Source organism: Archocentrus centrarchus, unplaced genomic scaffold (assembly GCF_007364275.1).
Source record: "Archocentrus centrarchus isolate MPI-CPG fArcCen1 unplaced genomic scaffold, fArcCen1 scaffold_36_ctg1, whole genome shotgun sequence".
In the NCBI taxonomy this organism is placed as follows: domain Eukaryota; kingdom Metazoa; phylum Chordata; class Actinopteri; order Cichliformes; family Cichlidae; genus Archocentrus; species Archocentrus centrarchus.
Genome location: NW_022060263.1, coordinates 1,742,418 through 1,757,303, shown reverse-complemented (window position 1 = coordinate 1,757,303; position 14,886 = coordinate 1,742,418). Strand labels below are relative to the sequence as shown.

Below are 14,886 nucleotides of genomic sequence, written 5' to 3'. Positions count from 1 at the left end.
CAGAGATCAGATGTCACCACTGTAAAGGCTCTGTTGCCTCTGCTTTTCAGCCTTGAAGCAAACTGAGGAGCACTTGGTTTGTAGACTGCAGGGCTTTGGTAGGAATATAGGGTTTCAAAAGTTCAGTTAAATAACTAAGTAACACCTGATCACATCCAACATATAAAGAATTATAACTAGGTTGAAACAAGAAGTAACAAAAGTATAAATTACTCTCTCTAAGTCATGTTGTGGGAAAAAGGTCTTCATTTTTAACTAATTGGAAAAGCTCTTCTTAACAACAGGGCTGGTGTGTTTGTTGAGTTTTAAAACACCATCAAAAATCACCAAGGTTCCACATAACAGAGTGATAATAGGAGGCTAAACGATCAATAGCGCTCTCATACCCAACCAAGGTGGGGTGGTCCAAATAATATAATTTCTGTTTTGTTTTTATTCGACTTAAGAGGGTTTGTCTCCAGGCCATGAGTACATATCCCTAAGACAGTTTACTAGTGTCTGCATAGAAGCAGAAGCAGTCAGATTATAAAGGTAAGTATATTTGTAGTTCATCTGCCAAACAATGAGAGGCAATGATGTGCTTCTCCAAAGTGGAACCCAAAGGAAGCAAATATAAAGAAAAGAGAGTGTGACCCCAATAGAGAACCCTGGGGAACCCCATAATTGTTTGGGGATACAGATGACAGATACTGTCCTAAATGAACAGAAGAAACTCCTACCAGACAAATATAATGGATGCTTATCTGCTTTAGAAGTCCATCTGTAAAGCAAACAAAGCTTGCTTTGGGTCAAAGTATTATTCTAACCTATGTTAAATTTGAAAGATAAAAGATTATATGACAACCAAAATGATTAACTACAAGGGGTAACTGCATGAAATATTGTACATGATAATGCAAAATAGACTTCTGCCTTATGAAATACACTACCGTGTGATGGCAAGGACTCCCCAGGTAAGATAACAACTGTAGATGCCATCCTTTCTGTTACCCATTATAAAAGCATAAAAATGAAGAGAAGTGTAAATATAAAAACAACTTAATAAGAAGAAAGGGAGAAAAGGGAGTGCTTTACTTCAAGAAGATCTAGCATTGCATGTTATGGATATTATTAATCTTATGTTTTATGCTATAAGCCGTAACAACAAAACCTGAATGGAAGATAAGGTTCTGACAGTCCCATTCAGCCTCCCCAGCCAAGAGGCTGCCGAGCCTGGCCTCGTATTGGAGAAAATCTTGCTGAGATCCGTGACCAGCGAGGGCTCGCCCTGTCGTGGAACGGCTAAAGGAGAGAGGAGACTCAGCAGAGCAGGTATCCAGCACGGACCCAGATCTTCTTAGATCTTCTGGAAGCAGAAGGAACCATCTCGACGAGAACGCGTTGTGGGCTGAGGACGCCACCTGGATTGGAACCAAGTCGTTTGAGGGGCCTTCACGACATGATGACATCACCTACGTGACTCCTGGGAGCTGCTTCCCCAGCCAGTGGGAGTTCTGATGACAGCAGATAGCCAGTGCCACCTAACACCCGTGGCACGAGGCTCACCGGGAACAACGCTAACTAGGGGGAATCTGAGAGATCCTCCAGTTCAGAAGTGCTTAACGCATCTTCAAGCAACCAAGTCTGTGAAACAAGTCAGCTAAAGGATGAAGCAGCAGAGCTCGACAGTGACACTGATTTTGTCACCAGTAAGTGGGCTACGGCCAGGGTCGTCGATGGAGAGCAAACCAGTGAGATTCAGAAGCTCACTGCTGAGAATTGAAATTGAAGATCATCAACGATTTGCTTAGAGCAACGAAGGGGGAACAGGTGGAATGGAGGAAGTGGTCCTCACAGAAGCCTGAAGAAGATGCTACAACATCATGAGGACTGAATGATCGTCTAAAAGATGCTGACAATGTTATGAAGTCTGTCTAACACTGAAATTGTCTTTGCTATTGCCGCTATTGTTGTGTTTTCACATAGATACTATATCTCGAGTGCCTTATCTTTTGTGCCCCTAAGTATAGGTGCCTCTGACCTGTGTGGTGTGCACTGTAAGTGAGGATGCTGTGTTGGTGAGATCAGTTTGTTTGTTCTGGATTGAGATTTATTCTAGCATCCAGAGTGACGAGCACACCATGTGAGTGAGAAGATTTAGTTTGAAGCTTGCAAATGTTTATATCAATAAAAACAGCTCACGCAGTGTTTTTGCAATGTTCACCTTGTTTAAACAAATATTTACTCTTGAATTGATAAAAATACGTTGTGTTGATACCAGTAGGCATCAAAGGGGGAAATGTCGTGTATTTTTATCTTGATGACATCAGTATTTTATATCAATATTTTTATATCATGTATTGTTATATATATATTAATCACACACTCTAATTAATGGTCACATTATGTATTATTTGTCACCTATATTGTCACTCACACACTGGAGCACTGCATAGGTAGGTGGAAAAGGCCTGCTCTGCAGGCAACCTGGGATTTTTCCATTAAGTAATGCTAGCCCCCACCTTTGTGAGGAGCTTCACCTTTTACCCAGTGCACTTTTGACCCAGCTTCTCCCGAGGGGAGGGGAGGAGGCGCACCTGGACTTCGGACCGTGGGAAAGATGGGTTTTTGCTAGCCCCCCTGAGATCAATTCATAGAACTGTTGCTTAAAAGAGCATCTTAATATGTCCCCTCCCCTGATAACAGCTGCAGGAGGTGTGAGATTGGGCTATATAAGGGCATGGCAAACTTGGGAGGGAGCGCTCTTCTTTGCTCTTCCTCTCACCCGTGTTTGCAGCGGCTGCAGGCTCTCACTCCCGAGAGGGCTTCGTTTTTATATTCTGTTAAACTCTGGACGTTTATTTCTTTGCTTTTCTACCACCTTATAACAGCACCAAGGCACTCACTCTCGGGAGGCTTTTTGCTTTCTTGCATTTTGTTTAACTTTTGCTATCTTGCATTTTGTTTAACTTTTGCTATCTTGTATTTTGTTTAACTTTTTGCTATCTCGAACTTTGTTTAACTTTGTGCTTCAATAAATCCTGGAAACGAAACCTGCTCATCTCCAGTGAGTTTCTGTGAAGTGTGGAGCTTTTCTCAAGGTGCATTTGCTCCCATTGGTCTCCCCTCCGCCTGGTAAGAGCAACAGGGGGAGAGAGCCGCAAAAAAACCCGACAAGTCCTCATAGTCAAATCAAGAAGCTCTGCATTTTCAAAACATTTGTCATTGTCAAAAGCATTACATCATATCCTTCAAATCAATGTCAATAACATTTGTTTTTCTGAACAAGTCCTGAAGACTTACATGCAGCACAAAATTCTGTGCCCTCAAGTAGCCAGTAACTTGCTCTTGAGGTTGTGTACTTTTGGGGAAAGCTTTGACCCATCCAGCTCGAGGAAGAGTTTCTGAAAGGCTTCAAAAGTGTACCTGACCTCCTTGGGGTACACAAGAATCAATGCATAAGTCACAACCTTGAGCATGGCACGAGCCCTTAGAAAGTTGCCCAGGTTAGCTAGGACCTTTGTTCCATCTATCGCAATACCAATGTCCTCTTTATCCTCTGACGGATCAGTTTTGATGCTGTAGATCTTCATTGCTTGTCCAGAAAGGTTCTGTGCCACATGGTCTTCATCTGCATCCTACAATAGGAAAAAATATATATTTTAGACTGTAAAGCTAAAGATGATGGTCAAAAAACAGAGATAGAAGGATATGTGCATTTTAACTTACACAATACTCTGTAAAGAGCGGAACTGCAGATTCCCCAAAGTACAACATCAAACACTGGATGACAAGGTCTCACGTCAAGCTGACAGTAGGATTGCTAGGAGCCTAAAATGACAAATTAATATTACTGAAGATCATAGTTCAGTTTTTAACAGGACACTTAGATTTAGAGAAACCATTGTTAATAATGCAGTGCCAAAGCAGCAAGTCTTTTGAATCACTTACTGTCTAAACTTAGGTTTCAGCAGACCAGCAATCACTCCAGAAGGTAACCAGTCCTTCCATAAAACCAATACATTTCAAATGTCATGTTTATCACTTAAAATCATTGATTTTGTGGTATCACCCAATACTTTTGGCAATATAGTGTATATAGGGCACACTATTTAATTTCTGTATGTAAAGATGAAAATATTTTGCATGAACCAATTAAATGGTCACATTTTTGAAAAGGTGTGATGAACAATGTCTAATTTGGTTACTATTAAGTGCATACAAACTGCTGGAATTACAAAAGTATCCACTTATTTAACATTTTATAGACACCACAGGCTAACATTTTCTCTTAAAGATTTGATGCAAACATAAATAAAACATTATATGGTCAAACTTATGGTTACCTTCAGTAGGACAGTCCACAACCTTAATCCGATGGCCCCACCCTTTGAGTGGAAAAGGTTCAGAAGCCTAGGAGAGTATTCGTCCAGCCTGGACATGAACTTTGATTCCAGATGCACTGTTGTAATTTGGTGAAACTCATCCTGGATCTATAAGACAAATGATGAACCTGTAAATATTTGTTATTCAAAACACCTGAAGCATGCTTTATGCAGCACCGAGCTGATACCAAGCTGTCTGTGCGTCCTTGCGACTGTCCGCCATGCAACTTTCCCACACTAACAGGTGTGTGAGCTAGGTGCCCTGGTGGAGTAGAAAGGCACCAAGTGCCCAATTAGGGCGCCCTGGGCCCACTCTCCTTCTCCAAACTGACACAAAGTGTGGGAATTTGCTGGGGGAAAAGTAGATAATTCGACTATGATCTCTATATCTCAAATGACCGCGAACAGCAGAGTCTGCGCGGTTTATTATAATGCGCATAATTCGCCGGACTCAGTTGGAGCCTAGTTACTAACCTCTCACGTTAACAGCGTTAGTGTGATAAAATTTCACCACAACCAATCATCAAGAGTTTGATAACACGGAATAAATAGGGATTGAGGACATTTCTTGTGTGCCTTCGCGCTCAATTTTTAGCTAGCTTGTTGAGGTGGGGAGGGATGGAAGCTACGACTCTGAATTACAATAAACTGGACTAAATAGAACATACTGCCAGTAAACTTGTTAGGTTACTCACGGTAAAGTAATACAATATCCAACTGCTTGAACAACATAGACTTAAAGTGTTATTTTTGAAGCCTCTTACCTTGAATAAAATTGCATTCCACGGGCAGTAACACACTTCAACCAACGGTCGTGTGGAGCAGTTTCTGGCTGGGGCGGAAGTGTACGGCAGTTAAAAGCAAAGAGTTCCCATTGGGTAGAATTTACTAATTATTTGACGTTGTTGAACTTACTGATAAAATGTAATTAAATTCTACTCAATAATTTTGAGCTGAAAGTATTTTTTGAATACTAAGTAAAATTCAATTAATAAATAATTAAAAGATCATTAAATCAACATAATAATATACCAAACTACACACAGTCATTTTTTTATGAAAAAACTACTAATATTTATTTTGTAAATATTAATTTAGCCCAGTCACACTTTTTAGAGTGCAGGGGATAAGTGAAGATTTAGTTATTTTCAGAAATTCCCACCAAGCTGTCAGAGAAGTATTTATACTAAGGCTTTTATAGCAGTTATGATGTTTAATACTAGGGCTAATGAAAGGTAGATTCGAGATTTTTATTTTTCCACAAAACTCCTGTTCTAGATCCAGCCATGGGTTGTCTAATGAATTGGATTTGATCCACTTTGAAATATACTGCAACCTATTGCTTAAGAAATAGTAATAAAAGTTTGGTAATTCCAGACCTCCACTTTGTTTTGGCTTTTGTAAAGTTTTTAAGCTTATTCTTGATGGTTTGTTTTTCCATAAAAATTTTGAGATGTTTGAATCTAGTGACTTGAACCAAGGAATAGAAGGTTTATTAGGGATCAGTGAAAATAGATAATTAATTTTTGGTAAGACCATCATTTTAATGGCAGCAACTCTCCCCATGAGTGATATAGGTAAACTATTCCAACGTGTGAGATCATCCTCTATTGTTTTTAATAAGGGGATATGATTTAATCTTACCAAGTCTGAGAGCCTGGCGGAAAAATTTATGCCTAAATATCTAATATTTCCTGACTTTAGTGGGGCCCTAGGGGTTCTATGGAAATTACAATTCAGAGGCAAAACTGTTGATTTACTCCAATTGATAGAGTAATCGGATATAGATGAGAACTTATCTATCAGTGTGATAGTCTTCAAGAGAGAAGCTTGTGAATTCCCCAGGAAAAGTAATACATCATCAGCATAAAGGCTAATTTTATGGTTCATATTTTCAGTTTGAATCCCTTTAATATTTGCATTTTGACGGATTGCTGCCGCTAGTGGCTCAATGAAAATTACAAAAAGAGAGGGAGAGAGTGGGCAGCCCTGCCTAGTGCCCCTCTGCAGACTGAAGCTTTGGGAAATGAGATCATTTGTCCTAACACGTGCATTTGGGGAGCTGTGTAGTGTTCTGATCCAGTTTATAAAGGATGAACCGAATCCAAATTTTTGTAGAACTGCTAGTAAGAATTTCCAATTTACCCGATCAAATGCCTTTTCTGCATCTAAAGACACGACTGTCGTCTCTAATTTGTTAATAGAACAATAGTCTATTATATTTATCAGTCGACGTGTATTATTGGCTGAGTGCCGACCCTTGATAAAACCTGTTTGATCTGGATGTACAATAAATGGAGTAATACTTTCTAATCTTTTGGCAAGGGCTTTGCAAATTATTTTAAGATCTACATTAATGAGAGAGATTGGCCTGTAGCTGGATGGGAGTGTGGGGTCTTTGCCTGGTTTAAGAAGCAGGCTAATGTTAGCAGAGTTTAGGGTTGGAGATAAGATGTGATCACTCTGAATCTGAGTTACCATTCTGAAAAAAATGGGAGCTAGCTCTGACCAAAATTCTTTATAAAACTCGGCTGGAAAACCGTCTGGACCTGGGGCTTTATTATTTGGGAGGTGCTGTACTGCTTCACTAAGTTCAGATAATGAAAGAGGTAAATCCAGAGCTGCAGCTTGATCGTCATCTAGTTTTGGTAGAATTATATTGTTAAGAAATTCTTCCATTTCAGTATCAGATGGGTTAATCTGTGGTGAGTATAAAGCTTCATAAAAGTCTTTAAAAGAGTTATTTATTTGTTGTGGGTCATGAGTAATGTTACCAGTTGAATCTTTAATAGAATAAATAGCTGTTTTTTCTTTATTTAGTTTTAATTGGTTGGCCAGGAATTTTCCAGATTTGTTTCCATGCTCGAAGTTTTCCAAACGCAGCCTCTGCAACATAAATTGTGTCCTTTTATCAGTTATTTCATTTAACTCCAGTTTCAGTTTCCTCAGGTTGGTAATTATATGTTCTTGTGGTGAAGCAGCATAGGCAGTTTCTAAAGATTTAATTTTCTGTTCTAATTCTAACACAAGTGTTTTTTCTTTATTTTTCTTATGCGAGCAGTAAGATATTATTTTGCCCCGCATTACTGCCTTTCCTGCTTCCCAAAGAACACATGGTGATATTTCCGGAAGATCATTATTTTCTAAATATGCTGACCACTCCTTTTTGAAATAATTAATGAAATCTTGTTCTTTAAGTAATGATGTATTAAATCTCCAGTTCCTGGTTGGTGGTGTAACTTTTTTCTGTGTCAGAGAGAGAGACACCGGTGCATGATCACTGATCGTGATAGGATGAATCTGTGTGTCTGTAATGTCCATCATCATGGAGCTGCTAACTAGAAAGTAGTCTATGCGGGAGTGGGAGTGATATACTGGTGAGAAAAAACTATAATCCCTCAGAGTGGGGTGATGTGAACGCCAAGCATCACAAAGACCAAAATCCTTCATGTACTGTTTAAGAATGTCTGCAGACTGCCAGTTCCTCTGATTCACTGCTGTACTGAGCCTGTCAATATCTGCATTAAGTACCAGGTTGAAGTCTCCTCCTATTACTAGTGTGGTGTCAGAGTGATCAGAGAGTGAGGTGAAGAAGTATGAAAGAAGGAGGGGTCATCAACATTTGGTCCATATATGCTAGCAATACATAAATCTGTATTCTGAATAGATAAATTAAGTATTATAAATCTACCTTCAGGGTCTATTGTAGTGTTGCTAATGTTAAAGTTTATCTTCCTGTTAATCAGTATAGCTACACCTCTTTGTTTGGAGTTGTAGCAGGCTGAGTAAGTGTGAGGGAACTGTGGAGAGGAGAGAGTGTGCACAGATGTTTTGGACATGTGTGTCTCCTGTAAAAGAACAACATCTGCTTTTAAGTCTTTTAACTGATTAAAAATTTTTAGTCTTTTTTCCCTCGAACCAGCTCCGTGTACATTCCATGAGACAAATCTGAGTGTGCTCATGTTTAACCTAACTAATGGGCTGTTGTGTGCTCACTAAAGATGTGTGTGTATATGCGCTGTATGTTGGTGGGTGTGTGTGTGTGTATGTGTGCATATGCTCTGTATGTTGGCGTGTTGGCGTGCTAATTGCAGAAATAAAAAAGACGTGAAAAAAGTGACCTGAGTGACATAAGACTGAAATAAGAAGAGGAGGAAAAAAGAGGAGGAGAAGAAGAAGAAACATCTTTTAAACAAAACAAACAAGTGATCACGGCACTATGCTCATTAATCGGCGTTATTGGTACTATTTAGACAGTTGAATATACATTTAGAGAACTGCAGAGAAAGTAGAAAAAGAAACAAACAAACAAAAAAAAAAAACTCAGAAAAGAACGTTAATATGGACACAGATCACCTGAACGATCAGTAGAGCCATGGCGTGGTGCTTTTGTCGCGGTAAAGCTGTCCATTTACATACAGTTTGTCCACGGCGATGACAGCTCGGGAGCCTCCCTGCATGAGCTTCTTCCGGATGGGGAACAGGACCTTGCGTCGCTCCAAAATCTCCTTCGGAAGCTGGTCGTTGACGCTGAAGTCCGTCCCTCTCAGCTCCCGGCCGCGGCTCTTCACCAGCTCTTTTTGTTTAAAGTGTTCGAATTTGGCCACGATCGGTCTGGGTCTGCGTGCTCCGGGTCGCTTTCCTCCCAGGCGGTGGACTCTATGGAAGGCGATGGTCTTCACGGTGTCATCCGGGAGCTTCAGGTGAGTTTGGATAAACTCCTTCACTGTAGCCTCCAGGTCCTCCTCTGCCTTTTCCGGAATACCTGAAAACACAAGATTTTCTCTCATGCTGCGGGCATGAAGCTCGATAATAGATTCTTTAATTTTCTTATTTTCAGCTGAGAGCCGGGTCGTTTCCTCGGTGAGGGAATTCACCGACTCTTTGAGGACAGCGTTTTCAGCAGCCAGTGTTTCCACCTGATGCTGGCTGAACTTGACTGACTCCCGCAGGGCCTGAAACTCCTTGTGGAGGATTTCAACCAGGGCCAAGCGGGCGTCAAAGCTGGACAATTTGTTATTAATGGACTCCAGAATTCCCACAATATTAGTGGTGGGTGGCGATACCGCCTCTAGGGAATCTTCGGGGCGGCTTCTTTTCGTGCACGGAGTTCCCTTGCTGGTGGAGGGAGTCGACGTCTTGTCAGGTTTCCCCATAACGACTCGCTCAAAACACCCATCAATGTAACGCAACAGACTGTCCAGGTCCTCTTCACAGTCCTCCAGATTGCTGCAAAAAATTTAAGTTAGGCTGAAAAAACTATCTAGATTTGTTAGTTTTAAGCCTGTCTACTTTATAAATTGGCGGAAAAAAAGCTAATCACTCAAATGTTTGCAAATGGAATCACGCCGCCATTGGCGATTCTGCCGAGATTCACAAAGTCTCGCGTGACTACAGCATAGTCTACCTGCGATAGTCCGAGGTCTAACTTGGCTTCTGAACATGATTTTGATAAAATGCTTGTCTGAGATTGCTCTAGATTAAGTCCTTTAATGCAAAACATACGCTCTTCATGCAGTGCAAAAATTGTTTACATTAATCCATACTCGACTGGGCTTTCTGTTTGTGTAAAATCAATGTTATGATTTTCTAATATAACTTGTTAAGAGTTGCTTGAATTAATCACCTGTGCAGTTTATCTGCTCCTATTCTGGTCTTGGAGCCACACCCTTTATCTCTTGGAAAAGTGTACATGGTTCTCTGGTCACATATGCTACTTTCCCACCGCCGAGGTTCCGGAGCCGGAGCAAGTTCCCGTGCCGATCCCAAGGAACCGGCGAAACGATTAAGAACGGGCCCACGTTCCCACCGCGTTTCTGTGAACTGCTCCTTTACGTATGAGCGTGGGCGGGTCCTCGTCTGGACACGGAAGCTGAAGCGCACAAACGTGGGAGAACACGCTCCCCTTTCTGTGCTGCAAATATGTTTTACGGTCCAAAGCAAACTACTGCAGCATCTGTGTGCAGCACAGAGGGAAACACAGACAGCGATTAGAGCAAGACGACAAGTACGCACTTTGTGTCCTTTTATCTGTGATACAAACTGATACAAATCTCTGGAGCTTGAAAAAGGCGACTGGACTTCTTTTTGTTTCTTGAAGACGTTTCACCTCTCATCCGAAAGATGAAAGAATAGGAAGGACAAGAGGAACAACATTGTCATCCCATATGTGTCAGGCTTGTCAGAGAAACTCAGAAGAATTTTCTCCAAGCATGACATCTCAGTATACTTCAAACCAAGTCACACCCTAAGACAAAAACTGGTTCATCCCAAGGACAACCCCCCCAAACACAAGATCAGCGATGTAGTGTATGCTGTTCAGTGCAGTGAAGAGTGCTCGGACCTCTACATTGGTGAAACCAAACAGCCTCTTCACAAACGAATGGCACAACATAGAAGAGCCACCTCAACAGGACAAGATTCAGCAGTACATCTGCATCTGAAGGAAAAAGGGCACTCTTTTGAGGATGCCAATGTTCACATTTTGGACAGGGAAAACAGATGGTTTGAAAGAGGAGTGAAAGAAGCCATCTATGTCCACTGTGAACAACCATCATTGAACAGAGGAGGTGGATTACGTCACCAACTTTCCCCCGCTTACAGTGCTGTCCTGAGCTCCCTTCCCAGATGTCTCAACCCCCATTCACACCTTTGTTCCAGTGACCTCAATAGGCCACAGGAAACAATGGAGCGGAGTCCTAAATTGGTTTCAACTGAAACCACTGATTAAATATGACCCACGCCCCCTTCACACCTGGGCACATGTGTTCACACACATGATCAATAGAGGGTCATAACCACCTCCAGGGGACTACGCCCACAGGGGTTTAAATACCTGGGTCTCTCCACCATTTGGTTGAGAACTGAAGAAGCCTTTCGGATGAGAGGTGAAACGTCTTCAAGAAACAAAAAGAAGTCCAGTCGCCTTTTTCAAGCTCCAGAGACTACTATGACCTGGATGACTGAGAATCTACACAGACAAACTGATACAAAGCAGCAAGTTCAGCCTTAGAGCCCAACCTAATTCACAGCCGTGAAAATCGCTTCGCTTTTCTCATGTAATATGGTAGAAAACTTGATGTTGAGACGGCAGAGTCACGCCCTTCTGCCGCTTTCAGCACGCGTTCCTGGTTCCAGACCAGCTAGTTTGCGGGGCCGGATTTGAACCCGTTTTTGTCTTTTTGTCTTGACCCTGACCTCCTGTGTTTTTATATTAAGTTTTATTCCCAATGTTGTGACTAGTCTGTGTCTCGGTCCCGTGTCTGTGTGCCAGTCCCCTGTGTCTAGTCTGCGTGTACCATGTTTAGTCACTTCCTGTTTTATTTTGACAGTCTTGTGTTCCCTGTGCTTTGAGTTTAGTTTTGCTTCCCCTGTTATTAGTTTCATTTGCTTCACCTGTCGTGCCCTGCTGTTTCCTCTTGCCCTGATTACCTGATGTGTATTTAAGTCCTCAGTTTTCTTCTGTTTATTGTTGCGTTGTCTATGTACCAGCTTTGTGCTATACAGATTCAAATCAAGCAACCAATACAGTTCAAAACAAGAGAAGCAGGAATAAAAGCAAAGTCTCAACATGCATTAAAAGCCAAAGAATAAAAACATATCTTAAGAAGGGTTTTAAAAGTAGACAATAAAGGGGCATTTCTAATGTTTAACAGCAGATCGTTCCATAATTTGGGAGCAGCAACACTGAAAGCTCTGTCTGAGCTTCAATTTCGACTTCGGTACCTCCAGAAACAGCTGATCAGCTGACCTGAGGCAGCAAGCTGGAAGGTATGGGTTAACCAGCTCAGAGAGATAAGATGAAGCAAGACATGTAAACATTTAAAAACAAATAAGAAAATCTTAAACTGAACCCTAAAATGCACTAGCAGCACGCAGCTTCAGATAAGATGGGGCCTGATTATTCAAGACCTTGTATGTGAGGAGAAGGATTTTAAATTCTATTCTAGATTTAACAGGGAGCCAATGAAGAGAAGCCAATATGGGAGAAATCTGCTCTCTCTTTCTAGTCCCTGTCAGTACTCTAGCTGCAGCATTTTGGATCAGCTGAAGGCTTTTCAGGGAGCTTTTAGGACAGCCTGATAATAATGAATTACAATAGTCCAGCCTAGAAGTAATAAATGCAGGAATTAGCTTTTCAGCTCATTGGCCATGGCTGAAATGAGTACAAGCTGACTTTTATGTATCTCCTTATGGAACAAAGATATTTAAATCCTTTATCTCTTATAACTTTATTATGAAAACACATTTTCATAACCCGCGTATATGGGAGAAATTATACATTCCAAAGCCTTATGTGAAAATAATTTTAGGACATACGTGACAATAATATATCACTTAGCCTTGTGTTAATTGTGCTCTCACTGCCAACTCCATTCTTCAGCCCATCCATGAAAATCCTGTAAAGTAGTTTCAATAACAAAATAAAGTTCATTCTAATTCTGCAAAAGGCATTTTAGCGTCCTTTATTCATCAGAAAGCTCAGTTCAGTTCTGCAGAGAATATGGAAATAGGAGGAGCACAGAAACTGCCCCTGGCTGAGGCACTGAAGAAAAAGGGAGGACAAAGATAAATACTGTGCGACACAAAGAATAGGATTAGCAGCTTTGCCTCACTGTAATGATGGAGGAAACTGAACTCTGCTTTCCAAAGCTCGTCAACATCTCCTGCAGGAGGCCAAAGCGTCCTCATTATGAAGTCATGCTGACTTACATTCTGCTGTCCTTCATTTCTCTGCTCACTGTGCTCCTTAACCTGCTGGTCATTATTTCCATCTCACACTTCAGGTAACAACATTGCAAATAGCAATTAAAATTATCATATGATCTAACTTTCAAAGAAGATTATATTCTTTTTTAATGGCATCTTGTTTTTGCTGTATATGTATCCATATACATGATAGTTGATGCAGGAAACTACATGTGATATATTGCTGTTCTTTCTCTCCAGACAGCTTCACACCCCCACCAACCTCCTCCTCCTCTCTCTGGCTGTTGCTGATTTCTTTGTGGGTCTCCTCATGTTTTTTCAAATTGTGCTCATAGATGGTTGCTGGTTCCTCGGTGACCTCATGTGTACTCTATATCAGTATCTAGCATTCATTATTACCTCTGCCTCAATAGGAACCATGGTGATCATATCTCTTGATCGCTACATAGCTATTTGTTACCCTCTGCATTACTCCACCAAAGTCACACAAGAAAGAATTAAAGTCTGCATCTGTTTGTGTTGGATCTGTTCTGTTATCTTTCAGACTTTGATTGTGAAGGATAACTTGAAACAACCAGGCAGGTTTAACTCCTGTAGTGGAGAGTGTGTCTTTGTCGTTAATTACATTGCTGGAATTTTTGATGTTATTTTTTCCTTCATTCTTCCCATCACTGTGATTGTAGTTCTGTATCTGAGAGTATTTGTGGTGGCTGTTTCTCAGGCTCGTGCCATGAGGTCTCAACTTGCAGTCAGACACCAGCAGTTGGTCACAGTAACTGCTAAAAAATCTGAGCTGAAAGCAGCCAGGACTCTTGGTGTTGTTGTAGTTGTGTTTCTCATATGTATGTGTCCATATTACTGTGTGGCTCTCACAGGCCAAGATAACGTCCTCAATGCTTCATCTTCCGCTTTTGTGATATGTTTGGTGTACTTTAACTCCTGCCTGAATCCTATCATTTATGTCTTTTTTTACCCCTGGTTCAGAAAGTCAATCAAACTTATTGCTACTCTTCAGATACTGCAGCCTGACTCCTGTGAGACTAACATGAGTCTGTAAAGCCATACCATAAACAGGACAGTGTACTTGATCATATTCAAGAGTAGCTGAATGACAGTTTTATAAAGAGAAAAATGTTACTTTTCCTTAAAACCTTTTAGACTTCTGTTTTTTTTTATACTATAGTATTGTCTAAGGATGACACTACATGTGGATTTAATTATCACAGTTCACACAAAGCAATACATTTGTATTTTTTTTAAAGGTGTTTCACTCTAAAGTTCAGTTCAATTCAATTTTATTTATATAGTGCCAAATGTCAACAAGTGTCATTAAGGTGTTTCAAATTGTAAGGTAAACACACTAAAACAATACAGAGGAAAATAAAATGCATTCCACAAAAGTTGCACTTGCAGTTATAAAATTGCAGTTTCCTGGTACTTTGTCCAATTTCTGTGACCCACAAACATTAGCTGATATTGTTTATTGGCCTGAGGGACAAACATTATGTATGTGAACACCATAAACAGTCTTTGAAGTATCTATTATCAGTATATTTTTTACCTATATCTAAATAAAAAAACAAAACAGTTTAAGAATTTATACATGGACTAAGAATGATTTTTTTTTTTTTGCATTTCACAGCTAATCAGTACTGACATTCTCTGAGTAAAAAATATCCACAGACGTGAGTGATTCCTGGCAGTTAATAATGACTGTTTACAGGTTGAGAAGCTAACAGACTGCTGGTTTGGCAGTGTGAATCACTTTAATTAGAATATGATTAGGAGGAGCTCCTTCAGCAGTGGTAGAATT

At 40.5% G+C, this 14,886-nt stretch overlaps 1 protein-coding gene and 1 long non-coding RNA gene across 2 annotated transcripts; one reads left to right on the top strand and one right to left on the bottom strand.

Moving 5' to 3' along the window:
• Nucleotides 1-3,490: 3,490 nt before the first annotated feature.
• On the bottom strand, nt 3,491-4,436 carry LOC115776661 (uncharacterized). Its single transcript, XR_004019491.1, has 3 exons — nt 4,326-4,436; nt 3,709-3,810; nt 3,491-3,617 (listed from the first exon to the last, which is right to left on the bottom strand). It is a non-coding gene; the product is annotated as an uncharacterized LOC115776661 (long non-coding RNA).
• An 8,550-nt stretch (nt 4,437-12,986) lies between these two features.
• Nucleotides 12,987-14,130, top strand: LOC115776658 (trace amine-associated receptor 13c-like). Its single transcript, XM_030724380.1, has 2 exons — nt 12,987-13,150; nt 13,314-14,130. The coding sequence occupies exons 1-2, from the start codon at nt 12,987-12,989 to the stop codon at nt 14,128-14,130; spliced, it is 981 nt and encodes a 326-aa protein (XP_030580240.1).
• Nucleotides 14,131-14,886: the final 756 nt, after the last annotated feature.

What these genes read in the sequence shown, in the direction of transcription:
- LOC115776658 (XM_030724380.1), top strand. Translation starts at nt 12,987, where the DNA reads ATGGAGGAAACTGAACTCTGCTTTCCAAAGCTCGTCAACATCTCCTGC. An exon ending in ATTTCCATCTCACACTTCAG is followed by an intron (nt 13,151 to 13,313) that starts GTAACAACATTG and finishes CTTTCTCTCCAG; the next exon opens with ACAGCTTCACACCCCCACCA.